General features: G+C 55.4%; 3 protein-coding genes across 9 annotated transcripts in view; 1 reads left to right on the top strand and 2 right to left on the bottom strand.

Moving 5' to 3' along the window:
* The window catches only part of KLHL17 (kelch like family member 17), a 19,754-nt gene extending 19,547 nt beyond the window's left edge, over positions 1-207 (bottom strand). Inside the window, exon 1 of one of the 2 annotated variants that reach the window (XM_039727794.1) lies at positions 1-207. The gene's annotated coding sequence lies outside the window, so the exon portion shown is untranslated. The other variant, XM_039727793.1, reaches the window with a different exon arrangement.
* Positions 208-1,874: 1,667 nt separating this feature from the next.
* NOC2L (NOC2 like nucleolar associated transcriptional repressor) lies at positions 1,875-26,753 on the top strand. Of its 3 annotated transcripts, none has more exons than XM_039727675.1 (19): positions 1,875-1,937; positions 2,219-2,404; positions 2,763-2,934; positions 3,271-3,390; positions 4,299-4,416; positions 4,768-4,858; positions 5,079-5,157; positions 6,630-6,740; positions 7,688-7,801; positions 8,864-9,052; positions 10,320-10,459; positions 13,575-13,686; positions 14,415-14,528; positions 14,700-14,801; positions 18,176-18,319; positions 19,190-19,303; positions 22,390-22,525; positions 23,869-24,003; positions 24,725-26,753. In XM_039727675.1, exons 1-19 carry the CDS (start codon positions 1,918-1,920, stop codon positions 24,880-24,882), a joined length of 2,355 nt encoding a protein of 784 aa, XP_039583609.1. In that variant the 5' UTR covers positions 1,875-1,917; the 3' UTR covers positions 24,883-26,753. The 3 variants fall into 3 exon arrangements, with proteins under 3 accessions (XP_039583609.1, XP_039583608.1, XP_039583607.1); XM_039727674.1 differs by having other exon boundaries at positions 2,760-2,934; positions 24,728-26,753; XM_039727673.1 differs by having other exon boundaries at positions 2,760-2,934.
* Positions 25,661-27,042, bottom strand: part of SAMD11 (sterile alpha motif domain containing 11) — a 75,547-nt gene continuing 74,165 nt past the window's right edge. For 2 of the 4 annotated variants that reach the window (XM_039727669.1, XM_039727671.1), the window contains exon 15: positions 25,661-27,042. In XM_039727669.1, coding sequence (XP_039583603.1) covers positions 26,842-27,042 — 201 coding nt within the window. In that variant the 3' untranslated portion in view covers positions 25,661-26,841. The other 2 variants (XM_039727670.1, XM_039727672.1) reach the window with 1 other exon arrangement.

Genomic DNA, 27,042 nt, shown 5'->3' with positions numbered 1-27,042 from the left:
GGCCGCCGGCCCCGGCCGGGGATGCGGGGCGGGCCGGGGGCGGCCCCGCGGCTGCGGCTTCCTCCGTCACCCGGAATAACCCCGAGCTCCGCGTGTCCGCGTGTCCGTGTGTCCCCCTGTCCGTGTGTCCGCGTGTCCGTGTGTCCGCCTGTCCGTGTGTCCGTGCCCGGCCCAGCGAACCGAGCGGCACCGGCCCCGCTGCGGGCCCGGCACCGGCACCGGCGCGGGGCGGGGCCAACCGAGGGGGCGGGGCCAACCGGGAGAACGGGGCGGGGCGATGAGGGGAGGCCACGCCCACAGTGCCGCACAAAGGCCGAGGGGCGGGGTTAATGAGGGGGCGGGGTTAATGAGGAGCGTGGTTAATGAGGGGGCGTGGTTAATGCGGGGGCGGGGTTAACGAGGAAGGAGTTAATGAGGGGCGTGGTCAATAAGGGCGCGGGGTTAATGAGGAGCAGTGTTAATGAGGGGCGTGGTCAATGAGGGGAAGGGGTTAACGAGGAGGCGGGTTAATGAGGGGGCGGGGTTAACGAGGGGGGGGGGGGTTTAAGGGGGGGGGGGGGTGGGGGGGGGGGGGGGGTTAATGAGGGACAGGGTTAATGAGCATGGTTAATGAGGGGGCGGGGTTAACGAGGGGGCGGAGTTAACGAGGGGGCGGGGTTAATGGAGGGGCGGAGTTAATTAGGGGGCTGGTGGGCGTGGCCTGAAGGGGTGCCCCAAAATAATTAATTCAGGGAAGGAGTTTTGGGGTGATGGAGGCCGAGCTGGGCCCTCTGAGTGCCACCTCCGAAATTAAAACCTGGAAATGCTTAATTAAGGTGGTTCCAGCCTTTATAAAGATGCATTGAAGAACACTGGCAAACAGTCTGGAATAATAAAAACGCATTTAAAAATGACTGCTGGTACTCATGAGTTTCTTTGACACTTCAGGCAAGATGCAGGGGTTTTCTGAAAGGAGTTATCTGAAAGGTGTCTTCATTCTGTTTAAATCGTAATGTTTTTCATGACTTGCTGACATCCACAAAGCAAACCCCTGAAGACTCAGAGTCATGCAAGCGACACATTTTCAATTCAAACTGCAGCCCCTCAATGCCCTTCCAATGGACACACAGCACCCCAATACCCCTCCTTGGACACATTCCAGCCCCCCAACACCCTTCCAGTGGACACACAGCACCCCAATATTCTTCCAGTGGACACACCCAGCACCCCCAGCGTCCCTGCCGGTCTGAGGGGCCCCGAGCCGCTCAGGGCACCCGCGGCTCGGTCTCCTCATGCGGACAAAGGCCATCATCCCATCCCCGAGCCCATCCCGGTCCCGCCCGGTCCCGCCCGGGATGCAGAGAGCAGCGGGAGGGGCGGGGCCAACGCGGCGGGGCGGGGCCAACGGTGCAGGGGGCGTGGCTACGCATGAAAACACGCTTATTTGCATATTAGTGGGCGTGGCCTGATTTGCCCCGCCCCGGCCGCGCTCCACGCCGGGACCGGAAGCGGCGGCCGCGTGGCGGAGGCAACATGGCGGCCCCCGGGAGGAGGTGAGCGCCGCGCCGGGGGAGGTTCGGGAGGGGATCCAGGAGGGGATCCAGGAGGGTCCCGGGCACGCCGGGATGAGCTTCCCCCTCTCACACGCTGCTTTCCCCCCTCCTGCCGGTCTGAGGGGCCCCGGCTCGGTCTCCTCATGCGGACAAAGGCCATCATCCCATCCCCGAGCCCATCCCGGTCCCGCCCGGTCCCGCCCGGGATGCAGCGAGCAGCGGGAGGGGCGGGGCCAACGCGGCGGGGCGGGGCCAGCGGTGCTGTGGGGCGGGGCTACGCATGAAAACAAGCTTATTTGCATATTCGTGGGCGTGGCCTGATTTGCCCCGCCCCGGCCGCGCTCCACGCCGGGACCGGAAGCGGCGGCCGCGTGGCGGAGGCAACATGGCGGCCCCCGGGAGGAGGTGAGCGCCGCGCCGGGGGAGGTTCGGGAGGGGATCCAGGAGGGGATCCAGGAGGGTCCCGGGCACGCCGGGATGAGCTTCCCCCTCTCACACGCTGCTTTCCCCCCTCACGCGTTCCGTTCTCTCTTACACGCTATTTTCCCCGCACTCACACGCTGCTTTCCCCCCTCACACGCTCCTTTTCCCGGTCTCACGCTCCTTTCTCCCCTCACACACCCTCCTTTCCCTCCTCACCCCCTCCTTTCCCCCCTCACTCCCTCCTTTTCTCCTTCCCCCCTCAGGAAGCTGGCAGAGCTGAGCCTGGACGAGTTCCTCGCTGCGGGCTCGGACTCGGAGCATGACGGCCCCTGGGAGGAGGAGGATGAGGATGAGGAGGAGGAGGAAGGCAGCCAGGCCCTCAGCCGCTCTGCAAGGCGCAGACAGCAGGCAGGGAAGGCAGCCCAGGGGCTGCAGGCACGGCCGGGCAGGTGAGGGGCACTGGGGGGGCTGAGCCTGCAGAAAAGGAGATTTTTTCCTTCCCACAACTCCCTGAGAGGAGGGGACAGCCCAGCTGGGGCTCTGCTCCCAGGGAACGGCCTCAGTGTCAGGCTCAGGGTGGGCTCCAGGAGGAATTTCTCCATGGAAAGGTGATGAGGCGTTGCCAGGAGGTGGTGCATCCCTGGAGCAATTCTGAGGGACTGAGAAACAGCTTTGTGATGGTTTTCCCAGGTGTTTTCATCTCTCCCAGTGCAATCTGCTGTCTTGCTGTCGAGATTTGTTAATGTTTGTGTCACGGCCTCAGCAGAACCCTGGGCAGTGAGTGAAGGATTCATTCTCTGCCAGCAGGAAGAAGGGAAAGGCATCAGAGCACAAAGATCAGCTCTCCAGGCTGAAGGAGAGGGACCCCGAGTTCTACAGGTTCCTGGAGGAGAACGATCGCAAGCTGCTGGACTTTGATGCCTCAGACAGCTCAGAGGAGGAGGAGGAGGCTCTGCACAGACCCCCCGACACCCTGGAGGTACCTGGCTGGGCCCAGAGGCCCCAGTGCCACTGGGAACTCCACCCCAGTGCCAGCCCTGGGTGCTTGGGCTGGGAAAGGGCCTTCAAGCTGCTCCAGCAGCTGGCCCTGCCCCAGGCTGCCCCAGGCCTGTCCAGCCTGGCCTTGGGCACCTGCAGGGCTGGGGCAGCCCCAGGCTCACCCGGGAGCCCATTGCAGGGTCCCGTGTGAGCCATCCCTGCTGTGCCAGGGTGCGTGGCTGGGTCAGCCCTGCTGCCTCCCTCCTGCTCAGCAGTGCTCAGGGACACAGCCAGGGCTGTGGGAACCTCCCCTCAGCCCCCCTGCTGCTCTCCCCAGGAAGCCAGCGATGAGGATGAAGACGATGAAGATGAAGAGCAAGAAAAAGTCAAAAGGAAGAAAGTGTCCCTCATCCACGTGAGCTTGAAGATGGTGGAGGAGTGGAAGAAAGCTGCCCAGGTGAGCAGGGAGGTGGAACACCCAGCACTGGGGAGATCTCCTCCCTGCCTGTAAGGGGCCAACTTGGGATTTGTTCATGTGCCACAAAAATTTACTTATTTATTTGTTAATTAGGCACAAAATGTATTTATTTATTTGTTCATTCGGCACAAAATGTATTTATTTATTTGTTAATTAGGCACAAAATTTATTTATTTATTTGTTAATTAGGCACAAAATTTATTTATTTATTTGTTAATTAGGCACAAAATTTATTTATTTATTTGTTCATTCAGCACAAAATTTATTTATTTATTTGTTAATTAGGCACAAAATTTATTTATTTCTTCACCTGGCACAACATTTATTTATTTATTTGTTCACCTGGCACAAAAATTATTTATTTATTTATTCATCTGCCACAAAATTTATTTATTTGTTCATTCGGCACAAAACTATTTATTTATTTCTTTATTTATTTATTTATTTGCTCACCTGGCACAAAACTTGTGTCCCAAGCCCCCAGAGCTCTCGTGCCTTCAGCATGACTTTGGGCTGTGAAATTCGAGCACTGCCATCCCATATGAGGGAGAAGCTGCAGAAATGTGGCTCAGAAGAGGCCAGAATGATCAAATTTGGCTTTTTCACCCTCTGGCAGCTCCAGGAGTTTCTTAGTCCCATGTTTAGTAGCTGAGGGCAATGAAGCTCAAACTGGAAGTTGCTGGCAGCTGATTAATCCCTCCTCAAGCCTCAGCAATTAAAATGCAGTTTCAGGGGAGGTGAAGGTGAAGTTTGGGAACCCTGCCCTGATCTTGGGGATGGAGCTCTTCCTGCCATCAAATTCCCAGAGAATTCCAGCACCCCTGTCCCCCTCAGGAGCTCCAGGAGTCCCTTCCTTCTCCTCAGCCCCCCTTTTCTTCTGTCCCCAGAGGAACCTCACCCCAAAGCTCTTCCATGAGATCAGCCAAGCCTACAAGGCAGCTGTGGCCACCACCAGAGGTGACAGTGGTGGCGACCCCAGCAAGTTCCAGGTGACTGACACTGCAGGTGAGGGAAGGGAGAGCACCAGGGGGGCTTGAGCTGTGGGAGGCAGGGGGCTGAGCCCTGGGAGGAGTGAATTCACTTCTCACTGCTTTCAGGAGCTTGTCCTGCTGTGCTGCTCTGGGAGCTCTTCCTTCAAGGTTTTGGTGCTGTTTCCATGGGGAGGTGGCCCCTGTGCCTTCTGATCTTTGATAAAAAATTAGATATGAGGCAGACTGGGGGTTTCTGGTAGGAAATGCAGGAGTTGTGCCATGGAAATCACTGGCTTCAGTTCCTCAGGGACCTCTTTTCCCCTGAGGAAAACCAGCAGTACATGGAAAATCACTTACAAGTGCTTTCCTGGCTTCTGTCACCCAGTGTTCAATGCCCTGGTGTCCTTCTGCATCCGGGACCTGTTCCACCACCTGCACAAGCTGCTGCTCCCCAAAGCCCCCAAGAACAAGCTCAAGTAAGTCCTGGGGGGTTTGAGATGTCCAGGAAAGCTGCTGGGGATTGCCAGAGCTGCCTTGGGACCTGGGCAAGGGGTGCCAGCTCTTCCCAGGGCTCTCCTTTTCTTCCCCCCAAGGAAGAAGGAAGCAAGGAATTGATCTCACTGCTCGTTTTGCTGCTGAAATCTGATTTATTTGGGTTTTTTTTTAAAGCTAAACCCAACTCTTGCTCCTTTCCAGAATGGTTCTCCCTTCCACCAGCCCCCTCTGGGGAAAGCTACGACTGGACATCAAAGTTTATCTTGGCTGTACCATCCAAGTAAGAAACATCACCATTTTCTGTTTGAGGGGTCAGTCTGTGCCTTGCTGGGCTCTTTAGGATATTTTGGGGTGAGGCAGGTGGGGTTTGCCCCTCTGAGATTTGTGTTCATTGTTTCCCTGGGTTGTTCTGGAATTATTTGGTCTAATGAACAATTGGGAGGTTCAGAGGGTGCTTGTGTCAGAATAGGTAAGAAGGGTTGAATTAACATTCTGGCAGCTCTCTCTGTTTTAATTTGTCTGGCAGATTAATATTTAATAGGCTTTAAAGGAGTTTGCAGTCTGTGTCCCTGCATTCTGCATCATTAATTCAGTTTTTGGTGCTGTGATCTGTGCACTTGAGGCAAACACTGAGATGTTCTCTTGGTGACCTCACATGGGGCATCTCTGACTGATAAAGTTCCATCCCCAAAATTTCTGGTGTTTCAGAGATGATTTATGGATTATTTCTGAAGGAAACTCCTGCCCCCACTTAATTTTTTTTTTTTTTGAGATTGCTTCTTAGCATTCCCAGGCTGGAATATTAAAACCAAAGCAGCAGTGACTCTTCAGCAGCTGAGGGAAGGGATGCCAGGAGTGAGAGCCCAGGAGCTGCTGTGCCTCAGCTGGGAGCTGGCACAATGACTTAGCAGAAAGAGCAATTTGATCAGGAGAGCTTTTTACTTTTTTTTTTCCCTCAAGCTGTGATGCCTCTCTCCAGCAGCAGAGCATTGCAGACAAGGAAAAGCTGGGAATGCAGTCCCTGGGAGCAATCCCTGCTCCTGGGCTGGCTCCTGAGAGCCCTCAGCCCCAGCCTGCACCACAGTGGGTTTTCTGGCACTATTTCTGAACAAAATCTTCTCCTTTTGGTGTCCTTGGCCACGTCTGCTCAGTCCAGAATCCTTGCAGAGCAAGGAGGAGGGTGAGCAGGCGAATGAAATGTGGACAAAATGCTTGCAGCAGCTGGGAGTGCATCAGGCAGAGCCTCTCTGGAGCTCACCTTGTCCTCAGGCTGGAAACTGGGTTTGTCTGCAGTGAGTGAGCTGGACGAGCTGCAGACACAAGGATTTGCTTCTTCACATTCTGTCAAAGCCTTTGCTTGAGGCACAGTTAACCCAAATACCCAAAGAATTCCAGCTTCCCACGCAGAAATCCTGGAGAAATGCAGTGTGCTGCCAGGCAGCTCAGGGGATGTCTCCTTGTGCAGACTGAGGGTGGGTTTGGCCATTTTGGTGTCCTGCACTGCAGGGAAACTGAGATTTTGCAGTGTCCACAAGGGAGGTGCTGTGGGATGAGCTCAGGGGCCATGAACCATGCAGGGGCAGCAGCTGAGAGCTCCCATCCCCAGGCTGAGGCAGCTCTTCATGCTCTGCTCCTCCCCTGGTGCTGCTGTGGGGTTTGTGGGAGCTCCTTCCTGCCTGCCCAGCGAAAAGCAGCTGGCACAGGAGGGTGGTGAGCCCTGCCTGCCAGCTGGGGCTGTTCTCTCCTCCACAGCTGCTGTCGTGCCTGACAGAGGCCTCGGTGGGTGCAGCAGTGCTGCAGCACGTGAGCTCCACAGTTCCATACTACCTGTCCTTCCCAAAGCAGTGCCGGGCCCTGCTCAAGGTAAGGGGACCTGCTGGGACGTGCCGTTGGCATCTGAGGTGCTTTCCCCCCCTTTCAGCTGAGCATTTGTGGTCTTTGGGCTGCATCCCCTGGCAGTCAGTCCCTCGTGGTGTTCCCTTGCTTTGCTGCTGTTCCTGGAGAGGATTCCTGCCTCTCTCCAGGTGCCACGAGGTGATGCCAGGCTGAGGTGAGCGTGTGGGTGGCTCTGTTTGGAGCTGCTGCTCCCCAGGGAGGTGTTTTGGGAAGCTGCTTCCTCCTCCCAGATGGAGGAATTGCTGCCAGGCCCTGGGAATGTCTGTGCTGGGGGTGGAATATTTCTGTGGCAGCTCAGTCACAACTGCTGAGCGTGAGCAGCAACACAGGAGGTGTGGGGACACCCAGGGCACAGGGTGGCATCTGAGTGCCAACTGCAGCTCTGGAAGGAGGCAGGGAAGCCTTGGGTGATGGAGATGCAGGGCTGGGGGCTGGCACACCTCACAGCTGCTGCAGGCATTTCTGAGAGGGCTTTTCCAGCCCTGCAGTGGGGACTGGGCTCCCTCTCTGAGCTGTGCATTTCCCTGGTGCAGCTGAGCTGACTGGGTGTGGGGGGCACCAGCTGCTTCCTGCCACAGCCAGGTGGACCTGGGGGTGATGGGAGTCACTCAGGAGAGTTAAAATCTGTATTTAACCACACAAATAAAAGTTGGGTATTTTTTAGAGGTGCTGGGTTTGGATGGACTCCTTTATTAATCATGGAAACATCAGCCTGGGCTGTTGTGTGGTGCCCCAGTGAGGACAGAAGGGCTGCCAGTGACTGAGTGACAGCACACTGTGTCACCTCTGTGTCACCTGTGTGTCCCCTGCCTCCTGGCTGCCCTCTTGCTGGCAAGGAGGGAGGCTCAGGCCTGTCTGTGGCCAGCCAGGAGCTCTTTGTGCCTTCACTCACCTGTGTCTGTGGTTTTTCCCAGCAAACCATCACTCTGTGGAGCACAGGGGAGGAGACAGTCAGGGTCCTGGCCTTCCTGGTGCTGAACAAGATCTGCAGGTACAAGAAGGAGGTTTACCTCAGCCCCCTGCTCAAGGTAAGCCTGGCTTTGCTGAGATCTGCACCTTTTCTTCCTCAGGCTGTGTGCAAATACCTCAGAGCCTTGAGCTGCAGGTCTGGAGGTGATGCTGGCAGCCTCCAGAAGACCAAACAGGGCACAAATTCTGTCAGGTCAGGGTGATTCCTGCTTCCCACTGCTGCCCTTCCTGCTGGGGGCACAGAGACTGAGCAGGGGAGGTCCCTGGTGCTTGCTGAACCTCCACCCCCAGGTTCCTGAGTGTGACATCCTCCTGAGCCCTTTCAGCTGAGTTCCCAGCAGTGTTTTGCTGCCACAGTGGCACCTGAGCAGGAGAGCTGTGCCCAGCCCCTCCTGCAGCCTTGGCCTCTTGCTGCCAGGCAGTGGTGGGCACATCTCCCAGCTAAACACACTCCTGTCTCCCCTGGAGAGGGGCCAGGCTGGATTGTTCCTCTCTGTGATCAAAACAACACTTCAGCCCTGGTTTGGTGTTAAATATAAGCAAAACCTTACAGAAGAAAAAACATAGTTTAGTTTAGGCCTTACTAAGAGAGTGTGAGTACTCTGATGGGAACTTATCTAGCTAAGCTAGCCTGGTAAGTTCCCATAAGAATAAAATCCTGTAACAGTGAAAATCTGCTTATCTCCTGAATAAGAATTCTAAGGCTATAACTGTTAACAACACCTATAAAAACTGTCCTGAATCATTAAAAGAAAAATGCTAACAATATCTAAAAAGAGACACAAGCATGTAATCACCTCCAGTGAACTAACCAATCAAACAGGGTAACAGCTAATTACCAACCAATTAGAATTAGGAATAATACTTTCAGAAAACCCTATAAATTCAGGCTATAATTAATTCACTGCTTTATATTTATTATTTAAATTAAATAATAATATTTATATTAATGTACTAATTATTTATAATTATTTAACTCATTTCACTGCTTGAAGGGACTCGTCAGTCTCTAACGTGAGGTCACAGGGACAGTCTGGTCACACCTGGGAAGGGCACGGGAGCCCCAAAATTCTTTTTACTCTTATTTTACACGCTGCTTTCTCATCCTCTTCCCCTGCCAGCAAATGTACATTGCCTTTGTGAAGAACTGCAGGTTCACCTCTCCCAACGCCCTGCCCATGATCAACTTCATGCAGCGCACGCTGACAGAGATGCTGGCCCTGGACAGCCCCACCTCCTACCAGCACAGCTTCATCTACATCCGCCAGCTGGCCATCCACCTGCGCAGCGCCATGACCCTCAGGAAGAAGGTGGGCACCCTCCTCATCCTCCCCAGCTCCCTGCAGCACGCCTGGGCACAGCCACACGCAGCAAGAGGGGATTTATGAAATGGCCTGCACAGGGTGGACCTTGGCAAGGACAGGAGGCTGTGGAGGCTCTCTTAGTGCTGAGGAAGAAATGGCTCACATTGATCAGAATGTGTCAGAATACATAGCAGCCTCTGTTACAGAACATGCAGGTGGAGCAGAAAGGGTTAGGGTTCTGAAAAGCACAAAGGCCAGGGCTGCAGGCACACTGCAGCTGCAAAGGGCATCCAAGGGGAACACAAAAGTGCCACCACATGCCTTCCTCCACAGCTTTTTCCCTGCATGCAGCTCTAGCCCAAGGCTGATTTCCTGCCTAGGGCTAGGGTTAGGGTTAGGGTTCTGAAAAGCACAAAGGCCAGGGCTGCAGGCACACTGCAGCTGCAAAGGGCAGCCCAAGGGGAACACAAAACTGCCACAACCTGGCTTCCTCCACAGCTTTATCCTTGGAGCCAGCCCTAGCCCAAGGCTGTTTTTATTGCTCTGCCTAGGCCACCCTGGGGTCTCTCAGCTTCCCAGCAGTGGTTTTGGTGTTTCATGGACTTAACAAAGCATCTGAGACCTCTGGGGAGCAGCCCTGGTTTTGGCCACCTCCAGTCTGACCTGGGCTATCTGTGTCAGGTTGCTAATCCTGGATTTAGTCCTGTTTAGCAAAACAGACCCCACAGATTAACTGTTGAGCTGCCCCCAAGCAGGGCGGGCTTGGTGCCCAGCTAAATCTGCTGGCTGGTCAGACATGGGGATAAATAAGCAGAGATAAATGAAGTCTGGGCTGCAGATCCCCTAATTGGATTGCAGTGGCTCCTTACACCCTCAGTTGTGGCCCAGACAAGGAGTAAATCCACTTGATTTCACAGCTGGGGAGGCTCGTGGCACTTCAGATGGGAATGGCACCCCCAAAATCCCCAAATGCAGACACTAAGCCTGTTTAAATGGAGCAGGGGATGGCGGTGGAAGGTGATTACAGAGCAGATTGCTCATCTGTTCTGGGCAGGAGAAGCTGAGAAAAGCTTTCTGGTGCATCTCAGTGACCTGGGGAGAGCTGGCACAGCCCTGCCACCTCCAGCTGTGCCTTGGCTTGGGGCCCTGCTGCAAGGCTTGGCCCCGTGGCTGCACTTAAAGATTCTGTGCCTGTCTCAGGCCTTGTGCATCCTGCTGCTCCATGCCACATTTTCACCTTTCTGCCTTTATTTTTTCCCCCACTTTCCTGCAGGAGAACTTCCAGTCAGTCTATAACTGGCAGTACATCCACTGTTTGTACTTCTGGTGTCGAGTTCTCAGCACCATCCACCCCAGTGAGGTCATGGAGCCCCTCATCTACCCCTTGACGCAGGTCATTATTGGCTGTATCAAGTGAGTGGAATTCCCAATTCTTTTTTCTCAGATTTGGTGTGTTATTTTACAGTTCTGTGATTTGGATTTAATCATGAATGGTTAAAGCTGCTTTTAATTGAAATTTTCCAGCCTGAGATGTGTGTGAGCAGCTTTTTAGATGGTGACAGAGTTGTGGGTTATTCTTTGCTCTTTGTACAAGAAAAGTCTCAGCCTGAATAACCTGGGCAGATTATCCTTGTAACTGCAAGGAAAATGATCTGCCTTGCTTCAGAAAATCCTCATCTGCAGCTCTGTAAATGCATTTAGGAGCTGCATTTTTGGTGCCTGTTTGTTGGCATTGGAAGAAGTGGGACACAGTTGTTATTTTCAGGGTGTCTGCTGAGAATTCCCTCCTCAGAGCAGTTTGTATGGATGAAATGTTTGTGCTCTGAGGTGTCTGTGAGCATTAGCATTGAGGGAATTTTGGGATCTCTGGTGATCTCCCAAATCCTGTTAGCTCTTTTAACCAGATTCTCAGCTTTAAAACCCAGCTCTGCAAGAGCTCCCCAGGGTGATGGAGATAAGCAGATTTAAACGATCAGATAAGAGGATGCAAACACCCCCCCCTGCTCTGGGATGGATCCAGGCCCCTTCCTCCCTGTCCTGCAGACCAGCCAGGGGCTGGGGCTCAGGGCAGGGAATGGGGTGAGGCCCAGCAGGGCTTTCAGCAGCTTGGCATGAGCTGCAGGTCCTGCCTGGCGAGGATTTGGGGGTTTGGGAACCCCCCCAGGCGGGTTTGGGGTGACCTCAGTGTGCCCTTGAAGGAGCTGCGAGGAAGATGGAGAGAGGCTTTCCAAAGGATGGAGGGACAGGATGCAGGGAATGCTTCAAACTGAGAGAGGGGAGCTTCAGATGAGATAGCAGGGAAAAATTCCTGTTCCTGAGGGTGGGCAGGCCCTGGAATGGATTCCCCAGAGCAGCTGTGGCTGTCCCACCCCTGGAAGTGACCAAGGCCAGGCTGGACAGACTTGGAGCAGCCTGGCACAGTGCAGGGTGCCCCTGCCCATGGCACTGGGTGAGCTTTGAGTCCCTTCCAACCCAAACCATTCCAGGATTCTGTGATCCCAGCGCTGGGAAGCAGAGGCAGATCCCAGCTGGATCCCCTCGGAGCCAGGCAGGAGCTGGGCTGGGCAGGAGGCACCTGAGGGGTCACTGTGAGCTCTGCAGCCCCTTCTTTGTGCTGCTGGGGATCTCCCGAGGGATGGGAGGATCCCATTCCCTGCTGGTCCCTCCTGGGACCTGCTGCATCCTCCCTGAGCTGCCTTTAACCCCGTGCTGGCCATGCTGATGGTTGCTTTTAGCAGCAGAAACCCTTTTTTCCATAAACTTTTCCTGGCTGGGATCTGTGTCTGGCTGTAAACATGAAGCTGTTCCCTGGTGTGTGCTTAAATGGGGATTTTTGGTGCATTTTGGGGGCATTCCAGCCTCTCAGCAGGCACAGGGAGGAGAGCAGGGCCAGCCTGGGTGAGCTGGAGCAGAGAGGAGATTTCTGTGTCCCCTCTGCCGGGGGGGAACACACAGAAATAAATAAAAATACAGATATTTTTCTATTTTGACTTGGCCCAGCCCATCCTGCCCACCAGGGCTGTGGCAGCATGGGCTGTGGCAAGCCCAGGCAAAGCTGGAACAAGACAGGAGCCGTGCCAAGGGATGCCAAGGGATGGGGACTGTGCCCTGAGGTGGCACCTGGGAGGGAGCAGGAGCTGCCTGGGCAGAGCTGTGCTGGGCACTCCTGGGCATCCAGCCACGCTCTGGGATGGATGGCTTTGCTTTACACTAAATCCATACACTTAACAGCTTCATTCCTCCATCAGTTCATTCCTGCCAAAGGCTTTCCTCATCTCCAGGGGTGCAGAGCAGATTTATTTCTGGAATGGGCCCAGTGATAATTATTTCACTATTGGGAAGGGGGATGCAGCTGATTGATGGTGCCTGGTCAAATATTTGTATTTTGTGGGCTCTGCTGGATTGCTCAGCCAGCCCTTTGGGGAGGGAGGGTTCATTCATCAGCCTGGGTGTGTCACTTGTGAGCTGTGGCTTAAAAATGTAACGTTTTTAGTGCCTTCCATGGCTCCAGTGCAGCTCCCTGGGAGAGGGGGCTCAGAGTGGGGCACAGGTGAGTTTTGGGGCTGCTCTCCATTCCCTCCCTGCTCCGGGGGAGCTGCTGCTGCTCAGTCCCGGCCTGACACGGAGCTGGCTCAGCTTTTGTCTTAATTACCTTAATTATTTGGAGTATGGATGCGAGTCAGGCAGGGCTCTCCCCTTTCTTCCTGTGGGAATTTGATTTCCAGCCAAGGGGTGGCTTCAGCAGCCCAGGTGGGTTTCCTGTGGCACTGAAGCTGCAGGTGCAGTTCCTCTGTAAATGTGGCCTAAGATAATTTATTTTTATTTATTTATTATTTTAATTTAATTTTCTAAAATTCATTTTATATTAATATTTGTATTTATTAGAATTTAATATTTTTAAATGTATTATTTAATTTTTTAAAATATTCTATTTAATATTTTCTGGTCTATTTAATTTACTTTTATTTAATATTTTTATTCTTATATAATATTTAAAAATTATTTTAATTTAATATTTTATTTTTAACTTTTATTTAATTCTAAATTTTATTTTTATTTAATATTTTATATTTTATTTAAATTTTTTATTTATTTTTAATTTTTTTAATTTTAATTTTTATTTGTTTTTATTTAATTTTAAATTTTAATTTCCATTTAACATTTTATATTTTTATATAATTTTTAAATTTATATTTAAAATTTTTAAATTTTGTTTTTATTTTAATTTATTTTTATTTTTTTATTTTTATTTTTATTTTTATTTTTATTTTTATTTTTTATTTTTATTTTATTTTTATTTTTATTTAATTTAAAATGTTTATTTAATTTTTTAATTTTTAATTTATATTTAATTTTTAATTTATTTTTATTTATTTTAATTTTTATTAATTTTATTTATATTTATTTTCATTTAATTTTAAATTTGTATTTTTATTTAATATTTTTATTTAATTTTTAAATTTATATTCGAAATTTTAAAATGTGTTTTTATTTAGTATTTTAATTTTTCTTCCTGTTCCGTGCCCAGGCTGGTGCCCACGTCCCGGTTCTACCCGCTGCGCATGCACTGCATCCGTGCCCTGACACTGCTGTCACAGAGCACCAGGACCTTCATCCCCGTGCTGCCCTTCATCCTCGAGGTGGGCAGCTTCCTGCTGGGCCCCCGCTGCAGCTCCTGGGTTCCCTTTGCTCTCCCCAGCCCTGGCAGGGAGTCCCAGAGCTGCTGGGAAAAGAGAAAGAAAATTTATTGTCTGGGCAATGTGCCAGGGGCACGGGGCAGAGAGCAGTGCCAGGCTTGAGCTGCAGTGGGCACAGGGGAATTAATGCTGAGCTGCAGCAGGCACGGGGGGATGCAGAGCTGCAGCGGGCACGGGGGGATGCAGAGCTGCAGCAGGCACAGGGGGATGCAGAGCTGGGGAACAAACCTGAGCTGAAGAATAAACTTGGGCTGGGGAATAAACCTCAGCTGGGGCTGGGGAACAAACCTGGGCTGGGGAATAAACCTGGGCTGGGGAACAAACCTGAGTTGGGGAATAAACCTGAGCTGGGGTTGGGGAATAAACTTGGGCTGGAGAACAAACCTGGGCTGGGGCTGGGGAACAAACCTGAGTTTCCTGTGCTCTTCCTTGTGTTGGTTTCCTCCTGACCCCACAGCACCTTGCACACCCAGCTCTCCACAGCTTCAGCTGTGCTGGTGTTTGCTCCCTCCTGTCCCTGGCTGGGATTTTCAGGAGAGCTGTGGGGCAGGGATCAGGATTTTGGGTTTCTGGCTTGTTCTCGTGGCTCTGCCACCCCCTGCCTGCCCTTGGCTGAGTTGTTGCTGGTTGCTTTGTGCTGGGATCACCTTTACACTCTTTTTTTCCCCCAGGTTTTCCAACAAGTGGATTTCAACAAGAAGCCAGGACGGATGAGTTCCAAGCCCATCAACTTCGCTGTGATCCTGAAGCTCTCCAATGCCAACCTGCAGGAAAAGGCCTTCAGGGTGGGTGGGAGCTGAGCTCCAGCAGTGCCCGGGCTCCCTGGGACAGGCAATGTGCTCTGTGTCCCTGTCCCCAAGGGGGGACATGCCTTCCCCAGCCTGGGTGAGGTGCTGCAGGAAATCTGAGGGGTTTAGGTCGTACCCAGTGCCTTGATTTGTGTTTCTCCTGCTCAGGATGGGCTCATTGACCAGCTCTATGACCTGCTGCTGGAGTATCTCCATGGCCAAGCCCACAGCATTGGCTTCCCAGAGCTGGTTCTCCCCACTGTCATCCAGGTAAGGGGAGACAGGGTGGGGAAAAGTCATTGAAACTAACAGTGACCTCGGGGTGGCCCTCAGAATGAGGGGAGAGCCGTTTACCTCTGCTGATTTTAATTTTGATTTGTGTTTTGGGGAGGAACAGAGGCATCACATCCAGTTAAGCTGCAGGGAGGGGAAAGGCTCTGGATTTTGCCATCTGTTGGCAGCCAGAGTGGAGCAGAGGCTGCAGAACTGCTCTGAGTGGGGCTGGGATGGTGAACTCAGCTGAGTTCTGGGGGATTCAGAGCTGTGCCCGTTGCTGTGGAGCCTTGGAGCAGAACTTATGCTCTGAGTCCCAGCTTCTCCTTACCTCAGCCTCCCCAGGCACTCTCCACAAGATGGCAATCTTCCCTCCCAGTCTTCCCTCCCAGTCTTCCCTTCCCCAGTCTTCCCTCCCAGTTTTCCCTTCCCAAACTTCCCTCCCATTCTTCCCTTCCCAGTTTTCCCTTGCCAATCTTCCCTTGCCAATCTTCCCTCCCAGTCTTCCCTCCCAGTCTTCCCTCCCTCCCCAGGCTCCATCTCTGGAGCTGCTCAGTGTGCAAGTGTTGGAATGTGTTCCCTCCTTCCCAGCCCTCTGATTTAACTCTGCAGTGGCTGCTGTCACCTCCCCTGTGGGGACACGACCCTCTGCTTGTCCTGGTGTGTGCCACCATCCCCTGCACACCTTGGGCTGCTGGGGGAGCACTGCCTGTGCCCCACGGGCTCTTTGGGGTGTCCTGGCTGCTGGGGCTGTTTGTTTGGGGTGTCCTGTTTGTTTGGGGTGTCCTGTTTGTTTGGGGTGTCCTGGCTGCTGGGGCTGTTTGTTTGGGGTGTCCTGTTTGTTTGGGGTGTCCTGGCTGCTGGGGCTGTTTGTTTGGGGTGTCCTCTTCGTTTGGGGTGTCCCTGGCTGCTGTGTGAGCCCCTGTGTGAGCAGCAGTGCAGCAGAGGAGCTGCGGCAGCCCTGTGTGAGCAACAGAGCAGCAGGGGAGCTGTGGCAGCCCCTGTGTGAGCAGCAGTGCAGCAGGGGAGCTGTGGGAGCTGTGGCAGCCCTGTGTGAGCAGCAGTGCAGCAGAGCAGCTGTGGCAGCCCTGTGTGAGCAGCAGTGCAGCAGGGGAGCTGTGGCAGCCCTGTGTGAGCAGCAGTGCAGCAGGGGAGCTGTGGCAGCCCGTGTTTGGCTGCAGCAGGAGCTGTGAGGGCCCCGTGCCCCCCCAGAGCAGAGCAGGGCAGGGATGGATTCCTGCCTGGCTGCCTCTCTGCCCGTGGCGTCTGCCGGGCTGGGGGCTGGCCCTGACTTCCCAAAAGCTGCGTGGGGAGAGGCTTTTCTGCTGGACAGCTTCCAGCCCACAGTGCACATCCGTGTGTGCCCAGCCTCCCTTCCCTCCCTGCTGGGCTCTCTCCTCTCCCAGTGCTGGGGCAGGGCTGCTCCAGCTGGCTGGGCTCTGTCCCTCCTCCTCCTCCTCCTCTTCCTGCTCTGGTCAGCAGCTCTGGGAGAAGCTGGGCTGAGCTTCCCAGCCTCAGCTTCCCAAATTCTCTGCCTGGAAGGCAGGAAGCACCGGCAGATGAAAGGAGAGCAGAGCCAGCAGGGATGGGAGTCACTTCAAAGCTGCTGCTGCTGCCCCAGGGCTGACCCGTGGTGGTCTCTGCCTGCAGGGGCTGGGAGGGAAGAGCCCCTTCCCTCCCCCAGAGCCCTGGCAGGCAGCACAGAGCAGAAGGGGGAGGTTGGAGGGGGAAAGCTGGCACTGGGGCAGGAGCTGGCACTGAGGCAGGAGCTGGCAGGGGCCAGGCTGGCCTAGCAGCGAGCCAGAAGGGCAGGAGGTGCTGCCCTTCCCTTCCCTTCCCTTCCCTTCCCTTCCCTTCCCTTCCCAGCCCTTCCCAGCCCTTCCCTTCCCTTCCCTCCCCAGCCCTTCCAGCAGCTCTCCTCTGCTCCCCTGTCCCCAGGGAATGTTCCTGCTGGGAGCTGGGCAGGGTTTGGCTCCCCTGCATCACTTCCAGTAAGAGCAGCTGGGGTTTTGCTCTGTGGGCTCAGCCTTTGGTGTCGGAGGCTGGCAGTGGGGCAGAGCAGCCCAGTAATGACAGGGCTGGGATGGGAGGCCTCACTTCCACATCCCCAGACACACGTGGGTGTCCTGGTTGCTGTTACGCTGCAGAGATCCCATTGTTCCTTTGGCAGAGTGGGGAAAAGCACACACAGAGCCTGATTTCCCCTCTCTGTCCTTTGTCTTTCACTCCCCTGGATGTGTCCCTGCCTCTCTGGCGGGGCTGAGATCTCATTAGCTCTCATTAATATCTGTGACAGGCAGCTCGGGCTGGGGCTGAGGGAGCAGGGGCTGTGTGAGGCAGCTCTGAGCTCCCAGCTGCCCTGGCAGAGCCCAGCACTCTGCAGGATTCCTGGGGACACTTCTGCAAGGGAAGGAAAATGAGAATGGATGTGGCAGCGGATGGAATGGACCTGGGGCTGCAGCTGGGGGGACCAAGTGAGATAAATCGGGTGCCAAATGCACCCTCAGTGGAGATAAATATGCAGCACCTCTAAAAAAATAAATATTTTAGGAAGGGGGGTGAGGGCAGGCCAGGTTCAGCAGCAGAGGAATTGTGTGTGCTGATGGTTTCTTTGTGCTTTGGGGGAGGCAGGGAAGGCTGAATTCCCATTTTTCTGAGCTGGTGCTGTGGTGGCAGCAGGGAGGGGGACAAGGGAAGCTCCTGCTGCTGCTGGATGGGGAGATCTGCAGCAAACAGCCCTGAGAGAGCAGGGCTGGCACTGCCACCCCTGGGGGCACTGGCAGGAGGGGCACATCTCCTTCCTTCCCCCAGCAGAGCCTTGGGAGCCTGGCTGGAGGAGGCAGTGATGGGTTTGCTGCCTGGAAATGCTTTCTGTCCCTGCTGCTGGCATCTCCTGGCCCCGCTGGGAGCAGGGCTCCCTCGTGGGTAACCATTTCCTCCTCAGCACATGGCTGCTGTGATTTGGGTGTTTGTGGCTCCAGCAGAGAGCCTGGGGCGTTCACAGAGCTCTGCTGGGGCTGGGGAGGGCTGGCAGCAGGCAGGGGAGCCCTGCAGTGCCAGCATGGGCACTGCCACCTTCCTTCTGTCACCAGGAACTCTCCAGCTGGTGCTGGAGAGTTCCACCTGGGCATTTTTAGTGTGGGTTGGAGCCCTGGGAGGGTCAGGGTGCCAGCCTGAGCTGGGATGGAGCCCTGGCAGGGTCAGGGTGCCAGCCTGAGCTGGGTTGGAGCCCTGGCAGGGTCAGGGGTGCCAGCTGTTGGTCCCTGAGGGTGGGAGGTGCTGGGTGGGAGGTGCTGGTGGGAGATGTCTCCTCTCCCTGGGATGTTTTGGAGCCCTGCCATGGCAGTGCCCTCTCCTCTCCCTGCCCACAGCTCAAGTCCTTCCTGAAGCAGTGCAAGGTGGCCAACTACTGCCGGCCCCTGCGGCAGCTGCTGGAGAAGCTGCAGGAGAACTCGGCCCACATCTGCAGCAGGAGGCAGAGAGCTGCATTCGGGGTGGCCAGCACTGCAGCCGTGGTCAGCGTGGGGACAGGGGGCACGGGGACAGCCTGGGGACACGGGGACAGCATGGGGACAGCCTGGGGACACGGGGACAACATGGGGACATGGGGACAGCATGGGGACAGGGGGCATGGGGACAGCATGGGGGCATGGGGACAGGGAACATGGGGACAGCATGGGGGCATGGGGACAGCTTGGGGACAGCCTGGGGGCATGGGGACAGCATGGGCACAGGGGGCATGGGGACAGCATGGGGACAGCATGGGGACAGCCTGGGGACACGGGGACAGCATGGGGACAGCCTGGGGACACGGGGACAGCATGGGGACAGCCTGGGGACACGGGGACAGCATGGGGACAGCCTGGGGACACGGGGACAGCATGGGGACAGCCTGGGGACACGGGGACAGCATGGGGACAGCCTGGGGACACGGGGACAGCATGGGGACAGCCTGGGGACACGGGGACAGCATGGGGACAGCCTGGGGACACGGGGACAGCATGGGGACAGCCTGGGGACACGGGGACAGCATGGGGACAGCCTGGGGACATGGGGACAGCATGGGGGCATGGGGACAGCTTGGGGACAGCCTGGGGGCATGGGGACAGCCTGGGGGCATGGGGACAGCATGGGGACAGGGGACATGGGGACATGGCACAGCCACTCTTCCACTTTCAGCTCCCTCTGTGTCCCCTGCAGTGCCCAGGCTCTGCTCAGCTTGGGGACACTTCCCAGTGCCACCCCCCAGCTCAGCAGGGCCTGGACACTGAGGCTGAGTGCCCTGGGTGCTGCCACTTCCTGCCAGGAGCTGGGAAAACGTGATGTGGGGAATGTTTGTGGGAACCTGCCTGGAAAACGTTGACATTGTGTCCCTCTGTCCCCAGGAGCAGTGGGAGAGGCAGGTGAAGGAGGAGGGGACGCCCCTGAGCAGGTACTACAGCCACTGGAGGAAGCTGAGGGACAAGGAGATCCAGCTGGAAATCAGTGGCAAGGAGAGGGTGAGCACCAAGGCTGGCCTGGGGACTGGGGACACAGAGCTGGGACTGGGGACAGGGACTGGGGACAGGGACAGCCCAGAGTGGGGCCAAGCTCCTGCCCCAGACTGGCCCTGCTGCTGGAGCAGCTCTCTGCACAGAGGGGCAGATTTGGGGGTTTTTTCTGTACAAAGAGGCAGATTTGGGGTTTGCTCTCAGCACAGAGAGGCAGATTTGGGTTTTTTTCTCAGTGCAGAGGCAGATTTGGGGTTTTTTTTCTGTACAGAGGCAGATTTGGGTTTTTTTCTGTACAGAGGCAGATTTGGGGTTTTTTTTCTGTACACAGAGGGGCAGATTTGGGGTTTGCTCTCAGCACAGAGGGGCAGATTTGGGGTTTGCTCTCAGCCAGAGGCAGGTTTGGGGTTTGCTCTCAGCACAGAGGGGCAGATTTGGGGTTTGCTCTCAGCCAGAGGCAGGTTTGGGGTTTGCTCTCAGCCCGGAGGGGCAGATTTGGGGTTTGCTCTCAGCCAGAGGCAGATTTGGGGTTTGCTCTCAGCCAGAGGCAGGTTTGGGGTTTTTTCTGTACACAGAGGCAGATTTGGGGTTTTTTCTCAGCACAGAGGCAGATTTGGGTTTTTTTCTCAGTGCAGAGGCAGATTTGGGTTTTTTTTCTGTACAAAGAGGCAGATTTGGGTTTTTTTTCTGTACAAAGAGGCAGATTTGGGGTTTGCTCTCAGCACAGAGAGGCAGATTTGGGTTTTTTTCTCAGTGCAGAGGCAGATTTGGGGTTTTTTTTCTGTACAGAGGCAGATTTGGGTTTTTTTCTGTACAGAGGCAGATTTGGGGTTTTTTTTCTGTACACAGAGGGGCAGATTTGGGGTTTGCTCTCAGCACAGAGGGGCAGATTTGGGGTTTGCTCTCAGCCAGAGGCAGGTTTGGGGTTTGCTCTCAGCACAGAGGGGCAGATTTGGGGTTTGCTCTCAGCCAGAGGCAGATTTGGGGTTTGCTCTCAGCCGGAGGCAGGTTTGGGGTTTGCTGCCCCGAGGCTGCCTTGCAGCCCTGCTGCTCAATGGGGCTGTTGTGTGGCTCCGTGGGTTCTGGGGCCTTAATGATGCAGCTTTGTGAGCCCCAGCGGGAGGGGGAGCACCATGAGGCCCATTAGGGCTGGGAAAATCCATGTCCCATTAGCAGCCATTGGGGGGAAAAAAGGTAATAACAGGGAAAAAAAGAAAAGCAGCCTGGCTGGGAGCTGCAGCCTGCCTTCCACAGCAGCTCTGACCCTTCCTGCCCATCCCATTTGCTTTTCCCAGTGGTTTTTAATGGGATGGGGACTAATCAGCCTGCTGAGAGGCTGCAGATAGGAGGGGGATTAAAAGGCTGGCCCCCAAATTAGCTAATTAGCGCTTGTGTGTGATGAGCACAGGGGCTGTGCCAGCGCAGAGCTCAGTCCCTGGGGGTTGGGGTTGATTCTGAGTGCCACCCTGAGGGTCCTGTGGGGTCTCAGAGGGTGGAGCTGGCACAGCTCAGCCAGGTCCTGCTTGGTGTGCTCAGTGTGTGCTGAGGTCACCCAGGGCTGCCTTTGGAAATGGGGATTTTTCCTGGGCCCTGTGGGAGTGTGGGACCCCAGCTGAGAGCTCCCTGCTGCCAGGAGAGCAGCCTGCCTTGTGCCCCAGGAATGGGGGGAATTGTGGAAATTATGGGAATGGGGATTAGGGAAAAGGCTTTCACCCCGTGCTGGGGCTGGGGCACAGCCAGGCTGGGGCTGCCCCATCCCTGGGGGTGTCCAGAGCTTCCCTGGGAGTGCCCAAGGCTTCCCTGGAAGTGTCCAGGGCTCCCTGGAAGTGTCCAAGGCTCCCTGGAAGTGTCCAAGGCTCCCTGGAAGAGTCCAAGGCTGCCCTGGAAGTGCCCAAGGCTCCCTGGAAGAGTCCAAGGCTGCCCTGGAAGTGCCCAAGGCTCCCTGGAAGAGTCCAAGGCTGGGCTGGAAGAGGCTCTGAGCAGTGCAAGGGATCCCTGCCCATGGAGCTGGAGGAGATTTGGGTTCCTTTCCTTCCCAAACCATTCTGGGACCCTGTAACCAGGCTGGCATAGGTGCCAGCTGAGGGCAGCAGCTTGGCAGTGCCCCTGCTGCATTCTGCTTCCCAAATCTCCTCCCTGGCACCTCTGGGCTATTTTTGAAGCCCAGCACAGACAGGGAGGAGCAGAGGCCTCTCTGTCCCTGTGGCAGGAGGGCAGGGGGGAGATGCTGATTGAAAATGAGGCCCAGGGTGATTTTTTGCCCTTCCCTGCCCATCCCAGGTGAGTGCTGGGAAGTGCTCAGCTCCAGGATGGATATGGCCCAGCTGGGGACCACAACCCTGGAACAACAGAAGGGAGAAATGGCTGGAAGTGGCTGCAGGAGCAACCCCACAGCCCCATCCTGGCTCTGTGTCTCTGCCTTCCCAGCCAGACTGTTCCTGGCTCTGTGCTCAGCCGGGAGAGGCTTTTGGGGTGCTCTGAGGGGTGCTGGGGGAGCATTTGCTGCCCTGAGTGTTTCCAGGCCAGCCCCGATGTGTGCTAATGCCCGAGGGCAGCCAGGCAGGGCAGGGCCGGGATTCCATTTGCATTCTGATTATCTTTGCCCTGCTGGCTGAGCCCTGCAAGTAAATCCTCGCCCTGATCCCCTCCGGAGAGGTGTAAAGAGCACTGAGGTGGTGCCAACGAGAGCACTTTAATGGCTTTGGTATTGGCTGCCTGCTCGGAGGGGGGCTCGTGGAACATTGATCTCCTTCAGGGCAGGGCATGGACGCACACCTCGAGCATCCTGAAACGCTGAAATTGCACCCAAAACCAGGGGGTGCCTCAGCAAGTGCTGCTCCAATGCAGAGCTGCCTGCACCCTCCTCCCTGCTGGCAGCCAGCAGTGCATGTGCCACGAGCAAAACCAGTTTATTGGGGCAGGATCAATGCAGAGCAGAGCCCCGTGTGCCCCACTCGCCCCTGGCACCCCTCACAAATCTGTGGCTGCTCTGGGCAGGCTGGGCAAAGCCAAGTTCCTGCCTTTAAACACAGCCTCTGACATATAAAAGCACAAATGAGGGCTGTTCTTGACTGTGGGGTTTGTTTTCTTTCCAGCTTGAAGACTTGAACTTCCCAGAAATCAAACGCAGGAAGCCAGATGAGAGGAAGGAGGAGGACAAGAAGGAATTCAAGGATCTCTTTGAGCTGGACAGTGACTCTGAGGAGGAGAATGGTGGATTCTCTGTGAAAGGTACAGGGCTGGGGCTGGGCTTGCCTTCTCCTTGTCCACAATTCCAATTTCCTTATCCACAATTCAAATTTCTTTGCCCACAGTCCCCTTTTCCCTGTGCACAATTCCAATTTCCTTGTCCACAGTTCCAGTTTCCCTGTGCACAATCCCCTTTTCCCTGTGCACAATCCCCTTTTCCCTGTGCACAATCCCCTTTTCCCTGTGCACAATCCCCTTTTCCTTGTCCACAGTCCCCTTTTCCCTGTCCACAGTTCCAATTTCCCTGTCCACAATCCCCTTTTCCCTGTCCACAATCCCCTTTTCCTTGTCCACAATCCCCTTTTCCTTGCCCACAATCCCATTTTCCTTGCCCACAGTCCCATTTTTGGGCTCAGTTTGGCCCTGTTGGGTTCAGAAGATTCCCTGACAAGGAGGGAGAGCTCAGGAGGAGGTGGCCCTGAAGGTGTTTGGGACACTTTTGTCTTTCTGTCCTCCCCCTTTTGTCACCCAAAGGGCAGAGCCCAAAGGCCAGGGGATGAGCAGAGCCCTGTGCAGGTTCTGTGCATGGCAGGGCTCTCCCAGCACCTCTGGTCCTGCCTTGCTGCACTTCTGATTGATTTTATTTTGTTTTATTATTTATTTTATCCTGGCTGATGTTCCAGGAAGCCCAGAATTCCTGGGGAGCAGGGGCTGATGTCTCCTGGGCTGTGACCACGAGAGGGCCACAGGAAGTTGTGCAGCCTGCCTGGCAGGTTCAGCAGAGTCTGGGATAAATCTGGGAGCTCCTCCTGGCCTTTGGAATGTTTGGGATGCCCTGGGTGTGTGCAGCAGGAAGGGAGGGGGATCTGCAGCCCCTCCTTGGTGCTGTGGATCCAGGGGAGCTTCCTGCTCCTGGGGCAGGAATTCCAGCAGGATCACAGCCCAGATCCCCCAGGGCAGCAGGAGAGGTGCTGGATGCAGGGATTCATCAGATCAGGGGGGGCTTTCCCTGGAATGGGAATGTTTGTCAGGGAATTCCATGAGCTTTCCCTGGAATGGGAATGTTTGTCAGGCAGGAAAGGATCCCGGGCTGGGGTCTCTGCAAGGGCTGAAGAGGGGAGAGGATCCAGTCTGGGGATCTCTGAGCAGGAAAGAACCAGGAGCTGGGGAGGTTCCTGCTCCCTTTTCCAGCTGGATTTCTGGCAGAAAGGGAAAGCTGGGAATCAGGAATGGCTCAGGAGGAGGTGCTGAGCCTCTGGAGCACAGAGAAGTGAATTTTGGGGGGTTTTAGTGAGAAATGAGGAGGAATCTCCCTGGGTGTGTCTGGCACTCTGAGCTGCCCCCCTCCCACGTTCCTGTTCCACTCACACCCTGCTCCCCTCCAGGGAGAGGCAGAGCCTCAGATGACAGCTCAGAAGCCAGCAGCAAGGAGTTTGGGGAGGAGGAGGATGATGAAGAAGGAAATTACGAAGTGGAGGAGGACGAGGAGGAGGAACTGGAAGAGGAGAGCGAGTCGGAGGGTGAGTGGGGAATTCCTGACAGCACCAGGGAATTTGGGCTGTCAGGGGGCCAGGAGGGGCTCCACACACCCTGAGGGGAGAGCTGGCAGCTCTGAGCTGCAGAGAGCAAAGGGTTAAAGTGTTCCCACAGCCCCCAGCCCTGCCTGGGGCATGGGGTGACCCTTTCCTTGCTGGAGAGACCCCAAACCCTGCATTCCATGGGGTCTGACCCTGCTGGAATGGAAACACTGCCCCCAGATTCCCCTTGGTGTTCCTGCCCCACTTGGGGCACTCTGGGCTCCATTCCTGCCCCGGGGGGGCACTCTGGGCTCCATTCCTGCCCCCGGGGGGGCACTCTGGGCTCCATTCCTGCCCCACTTGGGGCACTCTGGGCTCCATTCCTGCCCCACTTGGGGCACTCGGGGCTCCATGCCTGCCCCGGGGGGGCACTCTGGGCTCCATTCCTGCCCCGGGGGGGCACTCTGGGCTCCATTCCTGCCCCACTTGGGGCACTCTGGGCTCCATTCCTGCCCCACTTGGGGCACTCTGGGCTTCATTCCTGCCCCACTTGGGGCACTCTGGGCTCCATTCCTGCCCCAGGGGGGCACTCTGGGCTCCTGTGCCCCCCAGGCACCGCTGCTGTGCCCGGCCCTGCAGGGCTGCCCGGGATGAATTAATGAGTGCCTGTTGTTAATTAGCCACCCCTGGCAGGCAGGACTCTGACAGCTCTCCCTCTCCCCAGCAGAGGAAGGCCGGGAAGGAGCCCAGCATTCCCGGGATTCCCGGGATCCCCGGGAGAGGAGGAGCTGCCCCCGGGCCCTGGCCCGCTCCGACCTGCAGCAGCTGGCACAGGGAGGGGACGACCTGGTGCAGGACCTGGAGTTCTCTGACGAGGACTGAGCCCCCCAGCCCCTCCCCAGCCGAGCCCTCCCCCCTCCTGGAGCTGTGCCAGAGCCAGGGAGAGCTGGCACCAGCCCCAGCCTGGACTCCTCCACTTGGGCTCTCCAGCTTCTCCCACCAGCTCTGCTTTTGGTACCAATAAAACCCGAGGCCAAGTCAAGGCCAGTAAAAACTGCCCAGAGGGGGAACAAAACCCCCATTAAAATCTGCTTTCAGTAGCACAGGGTTCACTGCCAGCTCCTGCTCTGTGAGCTGAGCAAGGGCAGGGGGAGGTTTTTGTCCAAGGTTCCTCCCCTGCCCCAGCAGCCACCCCAGGTTCTGCTCTCACAAACCCTCCCTGGTGCCCTGAGGGACTGCAGGGACTCTGGCAGAGCTTTGCAGCTTCCCTGGAAGCCTCGAGCAGTTCAGGCTGCTCTAAGTGTTCTACAAAATGAAACTTTAATTTCAGTTTTCCTGGGCTGGGGATGTGCAGGCATGAAGGATTGAGCAAAGGCAAAATTGATAATGTAGGAAACACTGCCCAGGTGAGAACTGCACCACTTAAAGAAAAAAAAATCACTTTGGAAAAGATTTTAACGTGCCTGTTCTTCCCAAAGAGAAAGGAATTCCCTTTTCCTCCTGGCTCTGACTTGGCTGGGCAAGGTGCTGGCTGCCCTCTGCCAGCTGGGAGCCCAGCCTGGCCTGGATGCCAGGCAGGAATTGTGGCAGCTCTGCTGCACCCGGCCCAGGGGGGCACCCGGGACAAAGGAGAGACACACACTGCTTGGGTAAAGCCAGGTACCGTTTGTAAATTAAGTGTTTTTCTTTTTTATTTAAATTGATTGCTGGAAAGCATTTTTATCGTGATGTGATGGATAATGGAAATTTTTTTTTGTCCTTTTTTTACAATATAAAGAAGCTAAAGTACCACCAAAGCTATTCTGTAAGAAAAACGGCAGCACGTGCAACGTTTAAACAAAAAACAAACCCAAAAATAAAAACGGGGGTGGGGGGGAGGAGAGAGAGAAAAGTACCACATGTGATTGTTGCTCACAACTGTACAAGTCACAGGAGGTCACCCCAGCAGTTCCCAGCTCATTCACAGTAGTAAAAACTCTGCCCATTGTTGGAGCCCGGCCCCTCCCCGCAGCTCCTCTGGGTGCACAGCAGTGCAATTCCTGCACCTCTGCCCCAGGGCTGCCAGCACAGCCCCCCAGCAGCTGCAGGCCGGGCTGGGACCCTCCTCCGACCCCAGAGCTGCTCCTGAACCAAACGTCCCGTGGGGAAATCATTTCTGCAGGGCTGAGCAGGGGCACATCCCCTGTCCTGGGCACTGCCAGGATCTCCTCTGCAGGGCTGGGCACGGGCACTGCCAGCCCCCGTGCCAGGGCAGGGTGGCTCTGTACCATCTGCACGAAGTAAACATGGACGGGAACTTGCCTTTTTTTTCTTTTTCTTTTTTTTTTTTGTCTTTTTATCCTTTTTGTCTGTCTTTGGTATTGTTTTCAAAGTTGCTAGAGATGCATAGAACACCTGAATGAGGAACTGAGCCCAGTTTCCAGGGAGGAGGCGAGCTTGGCTGGGTGGGTGTGGATGGGTTTTTTTTTGCTCCAAGTACCGTGGGAGGAGCAGAGCCCCTTCCCTTCCCCGTGGAGGCACAGCCCGCAGTTCCTGAAGGCCACGAGCAGCCTGGCCATGGTTCTGTGCAGGGTCCAGCTCCTCTGAGCAGTGTGGAAGGAACAGCAGCGCTGCCTCCATCCTCCAGCATCCTCCTCGCTTGGCGTCGTCCCACGACAACATCTTTGGATCATTTTCCTTCCTTCCCTTTCATTATTATTTTTTTCTTGACAGTTCAGAATTCTCCGTGCTTTATTTTCCCCAAACAACAACAACAAAAAAAAAAAGCAAATACATCCAAAAATTTTTTAAAAAAACCAAGAATCCTTCCCTTCCTCCAGCGCTGCTGCTCTCCGTGCCCGGTTAGGACGGGGCTTTGTCGCCGAGCGGGGCCGCGCTGCCGTTCTCGGGCCTCGGGGAGCCGCGGCTGGCGGGCACGAAGGGCGAGGTGGAGCCGGTGGAGGAGGGCCGGGGCTCGCCCGGGGCCGCCTCCCGCTCGGGGCCCCGCAGCGGCGGCAGCGGCAGCGCGCCCATGCACAGCACCCGGCCCAGGCGCCGGGCCAC

The sequence above is a fragment of the Passer montanus genome, unplaced genomic scaffold (genome assembly GCF_014805655.1).
Source record: "Passer montanus isolate IOZ18808 unplaced genomic scaffold, ASM1480565v1 scaffold62, whole genome shotgun sequence".
Lineage (NCBI taxonomy): Eukaryota > Metazoa > Chordata > Aves > Passeriformes > Passeridae > Passer > Passer montanus.
The sequence above is the reverse complement of the archived record's forward strand: the minus strand, read 5'-3'. Positions and strand labels throughout refer to the sequence as shown.